Here is a 19,793-nt window from a genome sequence, read left to right as displayed (position 1 = left end):
TAGCATATAAGCTTAGAGTAATGACATTCATTATAGTTAAATACTCAGTTTTTTGGAGTGAGGAAATAACTTGTACAAGTCTCTACTGTCTGATTGCCTCTTCCAAGGTGAATGATTGTTTTCATTTGTACTTGCCTGACACCAATTAGAATGCACTTACATGTTTTCAATGATTTTTAAATCTAGCCTTTTACAGAATAGGCTTCACAGTGTAGCTGCTCTTGTCTGTCATCTCAGAATGAAAAGGCAGTATTTTGAGGGAGAGCTTTTTGGTTTTTTGTTCTTCTTAGGTTGCGTTGTGTTAGTTTCTGTGTGTTCATTAAACAGAAGATACCCTTCCTTTCAATACCAATTATTGCTTCTACATCTGGTCTGTTTAAGAAGATATATATGTGTTTTATGATTACTGTAGACCTACGATTTTAGTTATTCTTACTCTTTCTAAAGAAATTAATTCTTTTATAGGTTCTTGTTGCAACTACAATAATTATCCAGAATATTGGAGGTAAGAAACTTCATTAATTCAACTTTAACTCTGAGCTGAGTACAATCTCCACAGTCTGCAAATGTCTGCAAACACTAAAGGCAATAACTAAATGACAGTGTTCTTGAGACTTGATTAAAAGGACAGGGAGCTTGAAGAGGCTTATATGACTGTGCTCAGCAGAAGTGCTACTGTCATGAGGTAGATAGGGACCTGGGTGAGGGTGTGCCTGTTGCTGCACGAGGTGATGTGGAGCACATCCATGTATTAGTTGGCATTACTAGTTGAAAGAGACTGAGGAAGCATAATCTCCATAGTTCTGTTTCCTTCCTGCTTTTCCATATGTATACATCTAGTAGGTACGTTTTATCATACTGTATGTTTTCCCTTTGGAACTTGCACATGTATTTTAGTGACGTATAACAACTGAATGTTTACCTAGCCATGAAATTTTTACTGTGCTATACAAATGATAGTTTCCTCTTTTTCTTAGCTAAATACATTATTGTTTTTGTGGAGTTTTCGTTTGGTTTGTTGACTTTTATAGTGCAGACTGATGCATCGTGCAACATGATGACTGTGTTGTCATATGTTGGGCTGTCCAGTTACATTATTCTTACTTCATTTTACTATGTTGTGCACCAGGGAAAACAATACTAGTTGTCTTTGCATTAAAATAATCACCTAAGTGTTTAAATTCCTATTGAGATATGTTCCCATACTTGATATATACTGAGTAGCAGAAATATAGGAGTGTCAAAAAGAAGACAGTGTCTAACAAAGATTTTTAGTTTCTTTGGGTACTTCCTTTAAATGTGTTAGATTCTTTCTTTTAGATGAGGGAATCATGTGGAGAGAGGGGAAAAAAGGGGGGGGGAGGGAGGGGAAATACGACTGTTCCTTGCCAATGACAGTGAACAACATTCCAGTTCTGCTATTCTCTCCTTTAGAATTTGGACTATAAAATCCAGACAATTCAATGATTCTTGCTGTTTGTCACTACCTATGAACCTAGGACTAGCTCAAGTAACTGCTTTTCTGATAAAACTAGTATCCTGCCGGGTATTAAAAGCTCTAGTAATAAAGAATACTTCATTTAAATGACTATAAAAAAACCTGAATATTAATTTCAGGCAGGAGTGAATATGTTAATTCCAGGATTAAGGATTATTTATTCATACAAGTTTTAGAGGATGTTCTGTAGCAATGAACAAATTTTTTAATTTCCTTTCCCATTTGAGTGAACCTCTAAATAAACAGTGCTAGGCAAGGAAGGGATATACAGCACAGGTTCTGGAGACTGTGGGATCTTGTACAAGATTCTGTGGTCAAAGGAAATATGACTCTCATTTCTTCTTCATGGCAGTTCATAACCTTCCCTGTGTGTCATTATGAATAAAATTCATCTCAGTAATTCTAGAGGTCCAAACTATTGCATGCTGGATATTATCAAACTACTTATTCCGTCTTAGGCAGTGGACTGCTTTGCCAGCAACCTGGGCCCGATTTACCAACCGGCGGCTTTCCATTTAGATAGTTAATTCAAGAAGTCACTTTAGCAAGCTGAAACTTCTTTCAAATGTTTTTAGGTGCCCTTATTTTGATAGAAGCTTTCAAATCTTTCAGCTTGGGTTGAAACTTGGGTTTCTAATTGCAATGTCAGTATCTTACATGTAAGAGAACAGTAGTGTTTCATATACCTTGTACATTCAGTTGCTTACAAAGATTACTCGGTTTCAAACAAAAGAGAAATAAGACTTTTCTCTGAATCAGTTGGTGCTACTAACCCAAAACAAGCCCTGCCCTGTCAGAAGGGGTGATCTGTGAAAACAAGGGTTGCAAGCGCAGCCTTCTGGGCACCTTCCTCCGTACAGAAGATGTATTGTGCTATCATTGCAAAAAACTGTCACAGCTTCTGTTCAGTATTTAGATTTCTGTTTGGGAGCAGAACTCCCAGCTGTGTTATTTCTCTCATTAACAACTGCCTCTTGCACTTTGGCAGAGTCCTGTGATGCTGCAATCCAAGTTTGCAGAGCAGCATTGTGTCAGGAGTCATCCATGAAGATGACTTTACTGCAGTCTAATGGGCTCTTGAAATAGGAGGGATCAAGAGCCCTCTCTTCATCTTTCATCCAGCCTTGATTCTTAAAGAAACGTGTAGGGGGGAAAAAAAGGGAAATTTTCCTGTCTTTCTGGCTCCTTCTACAGATTTTAAATGGGGGAGGTGAAATTTTGTCTTGAATAGGAGCCATGCTGGAATTAAGTATAAAACTAGTTCTGCCCTTTAGTGCACTTAGATGTTCCCCTCTTTTTGTTTTTATGTCCATTTGAGGGAACCAGCAGTACTGTGCCTGTTGGGCAGACTTCCAGAGCTTGTAAACATCTTTAATTTCAGCGTAAAGCTAAAAATAAAATTGTTTTCTGTTACCTCCTCCCTCATCAGACCTGGGCACATTGCATCATATGGTATCTTATTTCAAAAGTGATTGGAGAGTATGGGGATAATGAATGATGGTTTGTGATTAAAATAAGCAACTTCACTAGAGTTGTCGTCACTATTAGTATCTAGTCAAGGCTTTTCTAAAATCTAGTTTGAATCATTTCTAAAAATAATTAAAGTACGGAAGTGATTTACATTCATTTGTGGTGGAGAGAGCTTTTTATAACTTTTAATATAGTTATGTTTTCATTTATATCATCATTTACCTCTCTGTTTTTAAAAAGAAAAAATAAAGTGCAAATTTGAGTCTGACGTCCTAATTAACTACATTGAGTGATTTGTGTAGATAAGGGAGTTGATTTTACTAAGAGAAACGTACCCAGAGAAAAAAAGAAATTGTTTTCTGTACAGCTACAGGAAGGGGCTGGTTGGTGAAATTTGGGATGAATCTCAAAATACCTCTGTTCTTTATAAATGAGACTTAAGAGAGTTATTAAAGAAAATTGGAGCCTGAGTACATTGCTTGGAATTTGAACCTGTATCTCTAACTTGATTGCTCAAATTTCATGCAGATTTTAAATTTTCTGTTGGAAGACTGTTATGTTTAACAAAGTGATACCAGTCCGGTACCAAAATCCACTTAAATGTCATGGGTTAACTGAGTTTACATTGAGATAATGCATTTAGATATTGCAAAACTAATGCAAGTTAAGGTCATCTGAAAATACTGTGATTTGAAGACTCTAAGCTAAGAATTTCTATAAATTCTGAAGAGTGATTAAATATTGAAAATAAAGCTGTTAAAATACTGACATAAGGAAAGCTAGGTATATGTATTTGTTCTTGCAGTATAGATGTCTGTTAAAATGAAATCAAGAGGTTGAATGGGATTGTTGTTGAATGGGCCAGAATTAAATGTTCTGTTTGTCAGTATTTAGGCCTGATCCAGTAGTCCTTTAATCTAAACAACTAGTAGTTATTTAGTAGTCAGTTATGTGAACTGTCTTTCCGTTCCAAGAATTGGTTAGTGTGACTATGGGGTTGCAAACTGGACACAAACGGGAGCTCCCCGGTTGGACTGTACCAGACCACAATTTTGCTCATCTGCTCCTCCATCCCCTTTCTTTTCACCCCAGGTCCTAGGTGGGGTATCCTGGCAAGTGTGCATTTCTTGCCTGCTGTGCAGAAGATGACTTTAAAGGGTTTCTGATCTTTTCGCAGGCCTCCTAGAATCCGAGAGGGCCCTCAGTGAGTTTGTGTGTCTGGAGGCATAGAAGGAGCTGGGGAGGCTGCCATGAAAAACAGTTACGTGGCTCTACTCCCTGTTTTATGTAATCCGTCCCAGGAGCGACGGGAGCTGGTCGGAGTCGTGGCTATTGTTTTAATAGCTTTGTGCTTCTAGGAAGTGATAGATGAGGCACTGTGGGCCAAGCTGTGGCTTTGCATCTCGCAGCCCTTCCCTTCCTGCAGGCAGGGAAATTCTGCAAGGGTTGTGGATACTTTCTGACAGAGATGAGAGAAGCTGAGAATTATCTCCTCCTGGAATTGTCCTCTCTGCTCATCTGACTGAAAATGAGGACTATCTGCACCAGTGCGTTTGAGAGAGTCGGTAGAAATCTCAAAACATACGTAATGAAGTTGGAGAAAAAATTATTTTAGCAAGGCTTGTGGAAAATGGAGACAAACACAATAAAGTATTGCACAAGAGCAGCTCACAGTCTTTTGCCAACACTAACAAATCTTCAGCTTTGAGGTCTAGCAGGAAGTATGCAGAGTTTTACAGCGTACTTCTCCAGTATTAGCTGAAGGTTGTTGCTGTAGGGAGATTCAGCTGGCCACAGAGGGCCTGGTAGTTCTGATGCGCAGAAACATAAATTAAAACTGCTGAGAACATGAATTTAAATATTTAAAAATGTATTAGCAGTGGGATTAAGTGCAAAGATAGAACATGCAGTACAGCTGTATAACATAGGTGGTCTCTACAAGGAGTTCTTGGAGCAATCTGTTTTGCAGCCTTTTTCCAAATAGGCTGAGATACAGGAATTCCCGTGTTAAAGGGCCCTATGAGCGTTTGCCTGTTTTGGCTTCTAGCCAAATGACCAGTGCCGCCTCTCTGCAGCTTCCCTAAGTTTTCCAGATATCTATCAAAGTAATATCTTTGCTCTACGAAGAACTGTAAACTTTCAAATGCAAATACAGTTTAATTATGTAAAACTTCTGTAAGTGTTTCTCCCAGATTTCGTTTCAATATTCTGCAGTTAACGTGCTCAGAAGGGTGGAAAACTTGCTGCTTCGCAATGGTGAGGGAGGGAGGGAGGGGTTGTTCCGTATCCCTCAGGCAGGGTTTTATCCTCAAGCTGTCTGGTCTGCCTGGATGCTGTAGAGAGCGAATAGATGCTCGTGAGTGAGAGGAGATTCAGTTCTCTTCAGCCACGCTTTATTACTCTGTTTTAATCAGGGTAGTTCACATTTGACATCTTTTCCGAAGTAAATAAACAAGTGTAACCATTGGAAATATATATTAAATACGAATTTTCTATATTATATATAAAACACATACACGTGTGTCAGTATAACATCGGTGTTTCTCTCCGCGGTGGGGGCGGGCGGAGCGGAGCGGGTGCAGCCGTGCGCTCGCATCGCCACCTGGTGGCCGGGCCGGGCCGGGCCGGGCCGGGCCGGGCCGGGCGCCGCGGTCGCCGCGCCGAGCGCTCCTGGCCCTGCTGGGGACGGGCCGGCTGCTTTACCTGCGGGGTTTCCTTTTTTACGAGCTTCCTAACGACATCCGTAATCCCCAGTTGGCGTACGTGGATGCGCGTATGCTCTCTGCGCGGCTGCGCTCGCAGGTGCTGTGTGTGCACAAACAAGCTCATTCTTAATACATTTTTTTTCTTATATCTTAGAAAATACTTTTTATATTATCTAGTTAATTAGGCATTTTTACTTTGCAAATTAGTTTTTAATTTTTCTTCAAAATTCTCTAATTCTGAATATTGAATATTTCAAAAAGTATTTGCAAAGCTTGTCTCAAATTTGAACATATTTATTTTGAGAGAATGGAGAGGGGAATACCCGTCTTTAATCACACTGCAGTACTCTACCAAATTTGGAAATAAATGAATGGTGCAAATCATGGAAGAATAAAACATAATACATTACATGCTGATAACTGTATGCTTAATCTTTTAAGAAATCACTGAGCTTCCACTAAGTACAGGAGATCTAATCAGGTTTTCAAGCAAACCTGAATGTTTGTTTTCATAATGCAGTTTACTTTTGACCTGAAAGCCTAATTATCCTCACTGGTTTAAAATGAAGATTTCTAGTGCAGAGCTGCCTTAATTAAGGGCAGGTTTGTCAGCTCCTGTGCTAATTTAGCAACTTGATGACCAATGATGTTGTTTATTTGTATTGCAGAGAATTGTTTTTGGAAAGGTTTGATACTGTAAAGAGTAAGCCTGCTTTCAAAACAAAACGAAAATACTCCCTACAGATATTCTGCAGAGTTTAATATATTTGGAGCTATGTGGGTAACACTTGCACAAGTTAGGCCAGTATTATTGAAATACAATTATACTAATGAAGTTTTACCAAAATAAATCTGCCCCTGTGGGATAAAAATCGTTTTGGGAGTTTTTTTGGTTTGTTTTTTTTAAAAAGCTTAACTTAAGTTTCCAAATAATTCAGCTAAAAGCTAAACTTGAAAGGGAGAGGAAATTCATCATGATGAGGGTCTATTAAGTGAAAAATGGCCTAAAAGTTGACAGGCTTTTTATATTGTCATAACTTCCCCGTATGAACAACCACTATATCTCCTCTAGCACACTCTAGTCTGTGTGTGTAAAAGAAAGACCTCAAATCTTGTCAATTTTTAAGCTTCTGGTAAGAGGAAATATAAAACCAATGTATCAAGCGATTGTGGGAGTCCTTAAAATTGTGTGTGGTGGATTTGTTACAAAATGAAAACAAATGAGCATGACTCTTAAGGACATATGATGTGAGGGCCAAAATACTTGATGGTTTTCAGTGGCATTCATGCATCATTCCTGATGTTTTTGCAGTTTTGAATTACTTAGTAGGAGCTAGATGAGATACTGAAATACTTCCCATCTTTCTATTTCAGTCTAATTTCTTGGCAGAAAAAATGAGCTTGCCAAAAATCCAATATTCTGCTCCCTAGTTTCGCTTTCATTCTAGAAATCCTTCCTTGCTTTCATTTTTCACTTTGTCACATACCTTGGATCAGGACAGATTCAAATTTAAACTACCTCCATACCAGCAAAGGAAAGACATAAGCCTAAATGGATTTGTCACTTAAGTTGCTATAAAAGATGTAGTTCAGTTAAACTGGAGTGAGTAAGAATCGGTAGTGTTTATTCCAGTACTGTTTCTATCTCCTAATATCTAATTTTTTCAATGTTTTGGCAAAAATGAGGATCTTACTGACTAGATTCTTCTACTGAGGTAAACAGTGGTAAATATTTTCATTTGTCTCAATTATGCACAGATATTTGTGAGGATTTTTTTTCTTTCTTACCTGGTATAACCCACAGCCACATGCCAAGACTACTGCCGACTTGTTCCAGCTCTCAAGTCAGCGTCCTTCTTCTTTTTCTATTTTTTCCCACTTGCCCCTCACCTTCTCCTACACGAAGCTTGGAGGGCAGCTTGGTCCCACTTTTGCGTAGTGCTTGATAATGCAAGCCATTGTCATATTGATCTAATATGATCAGCCAAAGTGGTAGATCGGGAAAAACTAACCAGAAGAACAGAATTCAGTCCCTTTGATGAAATGATTTGAAGGGGTTCATGACCAGGCATTTTCTAGGGAAAGAATAAATCATGTACATTTAATTCGTGTATAAACATATGTTCTCTAGCATCATTGCTGTGGACTTTAGCAACTGCTCTTTTTTGGGTCGGATATTAAGGAAAATCTACACTTCTTGCTTTTGTAACCAACAAGCCAGTCACATATTTGGTTTAAGATTGAGCTACCTCAAAAGATAGAATGATTTTTTGAGCTATTTTTAAAACAACCTTGGTTTCTTTTTCCTCTAGCAACTAATAGTTTTTCAGATATGGTCCCATATGGTCAGTGTAAAATAATATTATAGCACAATAGGGATGTTCTGAATAATACATGTATATTTAAAATGAGTCATATCTGGTAGTGTCATAACAGGTTAAAATGTAATAATGAAAGTGTAATACCAGTACTCTTCATTTACAAAACATTTTCTTTTCTGTCAGACAGCCAATTTCAACTTTTCAGAGCATGGTAAAATGGTCTGTATTTTCAGAATGTAGTTCCTTGCTGCTTTCAAGAAAGTGGTGAGCCTATTGAATAATTGAATAATAGCATTGTTTTGATTTCTGCTGAATGCTGTTTTATGGCATTTCAGGGACTAGGGCTATTAAGTTCAGATCTTAGTTCTTCATCAAGCAATTCTTAGTACTTACTTTAAAATAACATTAAATACGCAAAGCTGGGGCTTAAAAATTAGGAAAGTCCCCTGTTAAAGTTGCTCGTGTAGTTGTAGTTCAGCATTTGTTGCATATGCATATTGCTAAAGCTTCAAATCATGTCATTGTGTCACTTGTCCTGCAAGAAACCTGTCTCGTTCTGTACTAAAGATAGGTGACTAATTGCAGAAGGCAGCATGAAGAAAACATTATTCTTTTTGTATTTAAGCAATGGGACTAGGGTGCAATAGCAATAAGCTCTATTATATTACCTACTGTGTCTTGCTAGATGATGCTTCTCTGCTTTCTTGTACTAGGTGCGTGTAAGGGGAGTGAACTCTGACCGCAAAGAGAGCGTTACTTTTGACATTAGCTAGTTTTTTGAATGCTTGACATCTAACGCTAAGTGACCAACCATTAGTGTAACTTTCATATGTGATAAAACGTGCTTTAAAAGTTTGACATTAAAATATTACAATTATTTTTCAAGTAATACTTCACAGATTAATAAATGAAAACATGAGGTATTCTTTTTGATATGTTCACTTGTGTCACAGTTTAGCCTTGTAATATGTAAGCTCTTCCTTTCATTATACACTAAGACCTCTAAGGATAGCTGACAGTTTTTTACAGGATAACTTGACATGCCTTTGGTCATGCCAGGCATCAAGAAAGCTGTGTAAAGTTTCCTATTTGGAGCCAGAGACACATTCTCTGTCATACTGTGTGTACTTCATTCCTACTTGAGATAATAATCCTTCTGAGTCTTGCGTCCATTTTCAAGACACCTCACTATTCCGGTTTCAACTTAAAACAAACAAACAAAAAAACCCCCACAAATAACATTCTTCACTCACTTTGTACTATTTTGCAGGATCATGCAGTGGGTAATGTCTCTTAATTGCACACTAAGTAAAGCTGCAAGGAGCTGTTGTTTGTGAGAAGTACAACTGTATTTGCAAATGAAAAAGAAGCAGGATTTGACTTATTAAACTCTGAATTTAGCATGGGTGTCCTGCACAGGTCTGTGTGAGAGATTCATGCCTCTTTTAAGCATTGGTATATAAAGAAAAATTCTGTATTTATTACTCGTTTTCTTCATCTTCTAGAATAAACAGGAGAATGTAAACTACAAAAAAAAAAAAAAAAAAAAGTACTATGTGAGGTTGTTTCCCATATGCCCAGAGAAGGGGAGATGGGTACAAATGTTTAGCATGTGCAAGTTTCTTGGTGCATGATTGGCTCCCTACTTAGGAGTGGAATTCAGTGAAATAGGACTCCTCTCTTAAAAACAAAGAGTAAGCACACAACAAAGGATAAGTGATCAAATGATTAGCCAGAGGCTAGTGGGAATGCAAGAGAAGAGTGACAGATTGTGTATTAGGAGGAAATCTGATCTTGAAATTAATTTGAAGCTTTCAGGAGCTGAGGCTGCAGAAGAATAATTTTAAAAATCTTTCTGAATGATAAACGTATGAAAACTCTGAACTGCATGTGTACAAAAAATTGCATAATGCAAGTAAGAGGACTAATGGATAAATAAGGTTGAATTATACTGCAGTGGAATTTTCCACTTTTTTCGCTCATTTTTTAATTGGCCTTTGCTTGGGATGAAATATGCATCCATCTGTAGCTTAGCATGAGAAATTTTATTAATTTTCTTACATAAATTCTGGTTATCTAGAAATATGTATGCTGTAAGGATATGTAGTAGTGAATGTACCTTCCCCTGTATGCAAATAGAGTAAAATTAGGGCACCTAATAAATATCTCACCAAGCAGGAGCAGCAGCTACGTATCAACAGGGAAATACCGTTCAAGATTGGAAAAATAGGTGCTCTTAATTAAAAAGAAGTGAATATTTCCTTATTTAGTGACCTAACAAATGCTTTTAATTTAACGTTGCTGTAGGTAGATGTCACTTTATATTAGAACAATTCACTTTCTTTATAGAGACCACATTCCCTTTTTACAAAATTTAACATTAAGTGCAGTAGTACTGTAGTGTCTAAGTCCATACATTTTTAAAGGCTCAAAATGTTCCATTAAAAAAAAAAAAAAAAAAAAAAAAAAAAAAAAAAAAAAGTGTTCTTCAAAACAGATTGTGGAAGTTTGCTGCCCTACCTTATGAATGTTTATGCTATTCTTTTTAAAGCATTAGTAATTGTAGAACAGTAAAATACTAATAATTAGTGAATACAGACAAATAAAATTTGCATACAGTGTATGCATTTTCTTTAAGCTTTATGTAACTGAACTTTTGTAGTGATATTACTAAAATTATTTGCTTCTAAAGGATGGAAATATAGTTCTATGTAGACTTTGATATTTGTTGAAGCTGTTGTAAAGCTTGATGTTTAGAGTAATTCTCTAGTGGTCTTTAAATCATACGTAAATATTTGCTGTTTATGTTTTTAAAAAAGGTGACATAAACAGTATGTGAAGGTATCAGGTTAGTATGAATAATAATAAAAAAAAACACTAACAACTCTTATGCCTTTGATCCTTTTATAACGTAAAGGAGAAAAATGGTAAAGTGAAAGTAACTTTTGGATTTATTTGTATGCATCACTGCTTTTTCGTGAATAGAATTATTAATGCTTAATTTCATGTCATCACTCTTATAAGAGAACTAACAGAATTTCTCTTCACAGTTCCCATATAGTTTTGCACTTATTTTTGTTGTTGGAGTTTTCTTGGAGGTGGGTTTATCATGAGAAGCAGAGGTCTGTCACTGATACACCTCTTACCTTCTGAGGGCCATACCTGGCAGGATAAAAAGAACTTCAGAAGTCTTTCTTGAGTTTAAATTTGTCATATTTTTATTTAGTGCAATAACAGTTAAATAACAATAAAAACTGAATTTTAAGAAAAAATCAAATCTATTCTTTTGATGGAAACAAATCATATGATTTACTGTCATTGTCGTTGCCAATAATCTTATAAAGGGGGAAGAAGGGAGAGAAGTGTTGTAGCCATGTAGTCTGTCTCTAGCTCTCGCATTCATGTTCCCAGGTAGTACGTGTATAGTAGGCCTATATTTTGTATTGTTTTGACTTTCAGTTGTTTGTATTATGTTTGCCTTGTTTCCAGACTCATGTTATAACAATCTGTTTGCAGGCATTAGCTAACATCAGTGTAATCTTCATGAATTTGCAGCTATTTTTAAAGGAAGTATATGGAAAAAAAAGTCTGTGGTGCCATGAGGTCTGCTAAATAGCTGTGATGTTCTCTTCCTAACTGCTCTGGTTAAATCATGCTGATTGTTACAGCAAGAAATATCAGTATTCCACTCCTAAATCTGTTCTGCTTATGTTTGCAGCTATGTCATCTTATCTTTTAATTGTTAAATCTGAACTTCCTGGTGCTGTTGCGGGGTTCTTGAGTGGAGACAGCGAGAGTGGGTAAGGAAAAAATTCTTCAAATGTTTTGTATTTGTTTTGAGGAACGAAGTGGTTCAGGGCTGTTGAAAAAGATGGGTACTGACGTTTCCCTCTGATCTCACATACTAAAAAAATCAGTGATCTACAGGAGCTCTTGGAATATAAAATGTATTTGGCATGTGTAAGCCTTCTGCAGCACATGCACACGAGAGCCTGGTTCTTTCTGTGTAGCAAACTCAATTTGAAGAAATCTCCCATCTGTAAAAATTTAAAAGGCGGACTCAGGGAGGGGACAGAAGGGAGAGGAGGAGAAACGTTTAAACTGCTGTCGTGTTATCACTTCACATATTTCAAAACCACAGTACAAAAGTGGACAGGCATTTAAATTTAAATATTTTGTTGTCTTACTCCAGTAATTGGACTTGTCTTGGGAAAAATGCCAGGTTTCCAGGCTTTGTTTATAATTCCGTAACTTGGCTCCCATTAAAGAAATTATTCTTTGCAATTGAGCTATAAAGCTGTATGTAGTGAGTGTATCCCTCCAATTTCTATCAGAACTGTTGCAAGAAATCTTGCCTGTGCTAAGACAAACATTGCAGCTTCAGCACTGAAATATCTTGTTCAAATTGTTATAATGCTACTGTCATTCATAACAGTGTATCTTTGGAAAAAAAAAACAGCCGTAACACAATCTTGCAGCCATATTTTCAGATGTTTTGAGCTCCACCGTGAGCGTTTTCTCTGGATTGAAATTTGGTGAAACTGTCTGAGGCTGTGTGACACTTGTATGACACGAGTGCTATGTGTGTATTTTCAGTTTGAAATTATTTTTTTTTTAAACAGTACTCTAAGTTCAATTTGTATTTTTTCTTTGCAGTTTTTCTGGTTTCTAACCAAAATTTAGAGAAATGAAGGGCGATGATAATCTTACTTTCTACCTTTCTCCCCTCCCTGCACTTGCAATAATATGGATTTTGTATGAGCTTTTAAAAACTTTTAAGTTTTATGTGATACAGCATTTTTAGTCTGTTTTGGCATCTTCTCCAGCTGTTGGTCATCAGCATTTCATTTAGACCTTAACACCTTTTCCTTTGAGATTTTACTTTTAACTCCTCCCTCCATACAGAGTGGCATTGAACCTGCTACTGTATTTGCTGGATGCATGTTCCAGTTTCTGTCCCCATATTTATCATATAGCATCACTTACTACTGTTGTTTTTTCTTTTAAATATCAGCTCTGCTGATGCAAAACGACTTTTCACAACAACAACAACAATCTTCTAAACAAACAGATTTTGAGCATTCATATAATGGTGGAATCTAGAGGTCCCAGAATCTACATGTATACAGTACTGGGCAAAGGATTATACTATCTAACAAAGATAATACGAACAACCGATTTATTAAGCTACCTATTTGATAATATTCCCACTAGATTTTACCATTTATCAAGGTCCTAATGTGGAGTTTTGAAATGAGAACGCTGGAGAATAGGCAGTCAGGTTACAGTGGTTTAAGTGGCGACAACAAATCAGGTATTCTGGTAACTGCTAATGTGCTCTTAGCACTGTCATCACCCAAGCTTCTTCCTTAACTGACACTGAAATTTCAGAGATGTGGATGTTCAGTTGCCCTGTATTTACAAAGAGCTAAAATTGTTCGTAGGAATACTAACCACATCTCAGCTAAAAAATAGTGATTTGATGCCAGCCAGGGTCTGGTCCTGTTTCTGCCTCTGTCACTGGGAGTTCTTCTGTTGATATATGTTTAGCTGACACAATTTGACTCCTCTATTCTTGACTTCAGCAAATATTTCAAGGGCAGCGGTCAAGCAGTATTTCAGGTGTGTACGCAGAGCTGATTTTCTGTGTGTGCCCACATGTTTATTTCATACATTTTCTCATATTAAGTGCCATGATCATAATCTTTTGTTTATGTATGTTTCTTCACAGATATTAAAATAACTCTTCAGAGTTTTTTAGTTGTAGGAGATAGTTCCACACAAGTATGTAATCAAATGTCATGCCTAAATAGCAACTTATTTATGTAAAGGACATAAATATTGACTAGTTTGATTGAACTGTTTTAGCTAGGCCACTTTTTTCCAGATGTTGTTATATGACTTCTGTTTTTGTTAAGTCAATATGGCATCTGATACACTTTCCTTTAGGTGCGGAATTTAGCTTAAAAAGCAGTTAAACTCACACTTCTGATATATTCTATTTGTGAAAAATATTTTATATACCTGTATTATTCCTAAACATACTTTTATGAAATATGTTTAAAGAATGTTTTGCATATTGAATTATTTTTATAGATAAAGGTAAGCATGTGTGTATGTGTTTGAAAGGATCAGAGCCAATGTGTAATACATCTTCATGTCTTTATTAAAAAACAAAAACATACAATATAAACAGTTGTTAATTGCAAGTTGAGCTGTATCAGCTTGTGTAACAAGAATTCCACATGACATGAACATAGTTTCAAATGAGGATTGTGTTAAAAAGTTGTAATTTGTGAGCCCTCTGTTAACATTTAATGACCCTGTCAGGAGGATATGATTGATGCAATTAAGTTGTCTTGCTTGTGTGTTATATAATTGATATGGACTGAGCGTAAGATCCTGATTTAGAACATATGAATCTCTTGTCCTGTTGCATTCAGGAGTGAAATTAAAGCGATTCATGAATGTCTGCTTTTAGTTAAAATATGGGGGAGGGACAAGGAACGTCTGCATGCTAGAGTTTTTCGGTAGAGTCAAAGATTTATATTCCACATTTCATATTTGGAACACTTCTATCACATAGGATTAAATTTGCAGATTGAACTGATTTTAAAGGAAATGCAAAAACATTTATACTGCATTTGAAAAATAAGTATTTTTACAACAGTATTTTTTGGGAAAAAAAGGACTTTTGGATAACCAGTAGATGGTCCACTATTTTGATTTTTGGAGATCTTTTTAAATAAAAGAATTTATATATTAAAAATTAAACAGTTTAACAAAATTATTTTTTTTTCCTGTTTCACATCACCTCATTGTAATTTTTCTCCCTATCCCTCCTACTAGTGTTTTTTTCATTTACAAGAGAATATCCAAAATAACATTTTTATCTGGCCTGCTGAACTCACAAGCTGCAGTGGAAACTGTGGATTTGCTGCATGCTTAGACAGAATCAGATGACTTAAACTGGAGGTCCCACTATACATATCTGAGGCATTTTAGCTAATCTCACACAGAGTGCAGCATTCCTTATATATTTGCGTGCTCTCCTGTTGCTTCTAATACTAACACCTACCATGAAAGACAGACAGACAGTTTAAAAATATATGAACATTAAATATAGCAAGGTATGCTTTGCAAATACGAACACAAGAACAAAAATCTTCCTTAAGAAATGATCTGTAAATGTGAAATGCCTTTTACTTCTGCTTTTATAGCTGGAGGACTGTGTTGAACAAGATGAAATGATATTAACAATAATAATGCAAACAGCTTATCCTGGTAAAGTTGCTTTTTAGCTGAAGCAGTAGCAGATCTAGGCTAGCAGTACATTTTTTGAAGGGTGGTATTTTGAGAAATTTTAAAAATTTTTTATGTAGAGATTTTCACTGAAGTGACACTTTGATTCTGGTAGAGCAAAGATGCCCTCAGCCTCGAAATTTCTGTATTCATTTCTATAATATATATCTTTTTTAAACAAGTGTCGCAAGTGCATGATACGTATGATAGTAGTTAATAAGTGTATAAGGTATTTTTTCCTTAACACAGGTGTTATGCTACTTTTCTTATGATGACTTGAGGTGCTGCCTGTTTATTAGGTGCTAACCATATCCTGGACTAAATAAACTTGAAGGTCAAAGGCCAAGGTGTTTATAGGTAGTAAAGTCAGAGGCTGATGTGCAAGATGTTTATCAGTACAGGATATGGTTATTTCCAAGTTAGGGGGAGCCACCCTCAAGATGATTCTCTTTCTTAACAACTTGTACATCTGTATTTGCCTTTGTTCAGGGATGAGATTTCGGCGCTTCAAATAAATTTTAACTGCATTAAGACTTTATATAGCTCTGCAATGCTTTTTTTATGTGTATATTTTTTGTATAAATATTATTAGCATATTTCATTACAATTTCTATCTCTTTGCCCTTTACTTCTTGTGAGTATGTACATACAAAGAATGAATGATCGCTTTGAGCAAAATTAAAGATAGAAAAAGATCTCTTGATCCCTGATCTTTCTTATTTCATTTTTTGATAGCAAAAATACTATTTTGAATCACTTGAAAGATGGTTTACTTGGTTTCTTCTTCTACTGCGAGGACCCAGTGATGACAGATAAAATTAAACTTGGGCAAAGGGGGAAATGAGAATGTTTAGAAATCATAACTGAGTTTTGAAAGAAGTAGGTTGACTTTTGGGTAGCTTAGCTTTCCACTTTGCACCTCTTGAAAACTGTGGAACTGTGGTCAAGTAGAAATAAGCTGGTGGGGAGATTCTGCAGCAAGTGATGATTAAAATTACTATTTCTTCCAGTCATGTAAAAATGCAACTCGGAGAGTAACCCAGTTCGGGACAGACGTAGCATACTATAGAAACACTTCTGTAAGAAATCTGTAGAGTATGAAGTATCCTTGCTCTCCGCTTGTTGCTTTGAATAAAGGCAGGAAGGGATTTGCATACTACGCTGTTGAGAAATGGCTTCCCTGAGATCAGCCCTCTGATCGATGCAGGCATTTGCCTGTGGAAGATTGCTTGTAATGCTGGTTCGTGACGGGACAGTGCTCTGCTTCCTCCTTGTCTGAGAACTCTATTTTAGTATCGCAATAAACTAACTGAGAATATAAATCCATATAAATAGCATGTGAGCCTGGAAATTATTTGTTGTTGTTCTTGTCCTAGTGGTTATTTGTCCAAGATCTGGGTTTTAAAGGGGAACATACTTCTTTAGGACTCTTGAACTTTGTATCAATCGTAAATAGCTTTTCCAGCAGGTCTTGGTACCTTGATGGGAGACTGCTGCTACTGATTACTTCGGTCTGCGTTGTTTTTCCTCTTGCACTTCTTCCTAAAATTGGTGAGTAATTAAAAGAGAGAAGCAAGTATTATTCTATTTTAGTAGTAATTACAACTGAAGACTTTAAAACCTTAATGGGTTATTTATTTATTTCAACTGGCAGGGGGCTGGTGATGGTGGGGACTACTTAAGTTGTTTTAGCATGTTCTGCTTTCCAGCCCTGCCTAGTTAACCTATTACTTGGGTTGCAGTAGTATTTTGTCTGCAATACTAAAATAAAATCTTTACAGCAGAACATTAAAGAGCTGCATTTACTTACAGCATGCCATTAGTGGTAAGCCAGTTCTAATTCTGCCCTACAAAACTACATAAATGATCTGTGACAGGCAGTTGGAATGTTGTTATTCTGAGTCCTAAGCCCCAGATACCAAGCACTGTAATAGAAAACATGCCTAAAATGTAAAGCTTTAGCTGTACATTAGGATCACTTTCCTTATAAATTCTCTTTTATTTTTACTGTTATTTTACAGGCTTTCTTGGCTACACAAGTAGTTTATCATTTTTCTTTATGGTGTACTTTACTCTTGTGGTAAGTTAAAAATCAGTATACAGCTTATCTATTTTTTTCTTGTTGTTCAAATGTTTTTATAAGCCTGTTTTGAAATGAATTGTCTTTTTCTCCCTCCCCCTTATGTTTTATGTAAAATTTAGAATTTTCTTTGAGTTCAGTATATACTTGCTTGGACAAATAACTGTAATTTTTGCTGAGGCATGAAAATGTGTATGAACTTTTGAGCATGTGAAAAGATTTAAAATAATTATATTTTGGACTAGTAAATGTAGCAATATTTTTGTTTTGCTGACGGTGCAGTGAAGGGAACTGGCACGTATACTTTTGTTTCCCTAGTACTAATGGAATGGAATTCTATTTTCTTAGCTTCTAACTATTACTTACTGTAACTAGCACAGAAGAAAATTTAATATATTCCAAATAAATTAAATTTACATGTACGATGGAGTGACAGAGTTCAAAAAAAAAAGGCAAAGAAAACTAGAACTTTATTAAGGCAGTTTACAAGATTCATTAATATGTTGATGACCTTATTCTTTTTTCCCGCTGAAAGGAAAAGTTCTTTTCTCTAAGCCATATGGGGTTTTTTGACCCTGATATTCACCCTCTCAAGGCCCCTGTGAGGTAGATGTTTCCAAATATCACAAGTGAGACCTGCTAGGCAGATCTAAGAGGAAAAATCTGCCTTTAAGTTGCCTTTGCTTTTTTTTTTTCCTCCAGGAAAGAAGTATGTTAATGCACATGTGTAATATGTAGTACAACCAAGCAACTCACACTCTGTCATCTAGGTATAGAAACAAGAGTCTTGTTTGAGAGCCTGGATAAATGTTCCCCTTCTCTCCTGTCATTCTGGCTTGCATTGACTTGCATTTAATACCTGTTTTACAAAGGGATAAACAGAGTTGAAGGCAAGTTGAACAAACATGCTGTCCAGGAGACCAAGGCAATCCATTAGGAACTAAACCATGTGATAAAACCAAACTTCAAAGCTGTCAAAACATCTCCCTGGGGTATCCCTTGAGACTTGTGGTGTTTGTAGGACCTTGAGAAGTATTCTTCCTCAGCATAGCATTGAGAAACAGCAACAGCCAACAGCCTCTCCAGCGCTAATGGAAATTTGTTTAATATTTATGAATTACCTTAACTTTTGACCTCTCTCCTAAAATATCTCTTTAAAAAGAAAAGAAAAGAAAAGAAAAAAGGCTAATTATAATGCTTAAATAGGTCTGGCCTGAAGCTAGTTGCAACAGTTTTAAAATAAGTTCAGTCCCTAGATTTGAGGGAAAGGTGTACACATCTCTAATCCATTGTAATGGGTGTATGCATTTAAAAATAGTATTAGGCTCAGAAAAGGCAACTGTGTAAACAAGACTTGCATACACACCCGTCAAGCTATAAGATGTTTGGATGTAGAGTTTAATTCTGATTCTGTGTAGCAAAAAACATTGGTAGAAGGTGTTAATTATGAAGTGCACAGACTACTAGATTTATGAAATGATAAAAATTGTATGCTTATTTTTTTGTTGTTAAGTGACAAAGAAGGAGCCAAAGCAAATCTTACTGAGGTCAAAATTTTAGAAAACGTTATGGATGTTTGAAGAAAACTATTACTCTTTACTGAATATCTTCTCTGATTTGTTTAAGTGCTGAAACTAAAAGACATTAAATGCATTTTCATTTTCTTATCTAATTGCTTTGAAGGGGGTGATATGCACTGTTGAAATGGTATTTTAGTTTGCACAATGTTAAATTCTGTATGGCAGGTATGTTTTAATTTGTTCCAGAAGAAAACGCTGTTAGTCATATGGAAGTAATACAATTATATTTTGCGTATACAATAATTCTGTGCATTTTCAAGAGCGTGCCAGCTGTTCATCTTTACGCCAGCAAGCCACAGCTTTAGTACTGCTTGCAGAGAAGAGAGGTACAATAGACAGCATATGTCTTGGTCAGTGTGGTCCAGTGAATGCACTGAGCACAGAGTCGAGAGACTCCTCTTTGTTCTCTCTGTGCCCTGCTGACAGATCACGTCTCCTGTCTGTACGTCACTGTCTTTTCCTGTGAAGTTAAGATATTGGTTATTATCTTCACTTGGTGGAAAACAAAAACACTGTGATGGAGGAGAAAACATGTATGTACATGTATGTGTATATCTAACTACTAACTCAAAGCCAGATTCTATGAGATCCTGAAGCACTTCCTTTTGGTTCTGATTGCTTTTCCCTCACTTGAATCCTATATGAAGAGAAATTAAGTGTGCGTTGCTTTTTTTTTTTTTTTTTTTTTTTAATCTCCCCCTTCTTGCTATATTGAATGTTGATGAAGAGTAAAGACAATTCTTTTTGTGGGGACATCCCTCTTGATAGCTTGTTCAGCATGGGTGTTAATGATTCCTGGCAATATTTTTCTAAATCTCTTGCTCCAAGAACAGAATG

At 36.2% G+C, this 19,793-nt stretch overlaps 1 protein-coding gene across 6 annotated transcripts in view; it reads left to right on the top strand.

Moving 5' to 3' along the window:
• SLC38A6 (solute carrier family 38 member 6) overlaps window positions 1-19,793 on the top strand; it is a 40,276-nt gene that overhangs the window by 8,286 nt on the left and 12,197 nt on the right. For 4 of the 6 annotated variants that reach the window (XM_062577322.1, XM_062577321.1, XM_062577326.1 and 1 more), the window contains 4 exons: window positions 466-505; window positions 11,713-11,794; window positions 16,753-16,847; window positions 17,318-17,376. In XM_062577322.1, coding sequence (XP_062433306.1) covers window positions 466-505; window positions 11,713-11,794; window positions 16,753-16,847; window positions 17,318-17,376 — 276 coding nt within the window. The remainder of the gene's footprint in view (window positions 1-465; window positions 506-11,712; window positions 11,795-16,752; window positions 16,848-17,317; window positions 17,377-19,793) is intronic. The other 2 variants (XM_062577324.1, XM_062577323.1) reach the window with 2 other exon arrangements.

The sequence above is a fragment of the Rhea pennata genome, chromosome 5, assembly GCF_028389875.1.
Source record: "Rhea pennata isolate bPtePen1 chromosome 5, bPtePen1.pri, whole genome shotgun sequence".
Taxonomy (NCBI): domain Eukaryota; kingdom Metazoa; phylum Chordata; class Aves; order Rheiformes; family Rheidae; genus Rhea; species Rhea pennata.
The sequence above is the reverse complement of the archived record's forward strand: the minus strand, read 5'-3'. Positions and strand labels throughout refer to the sequence as shown.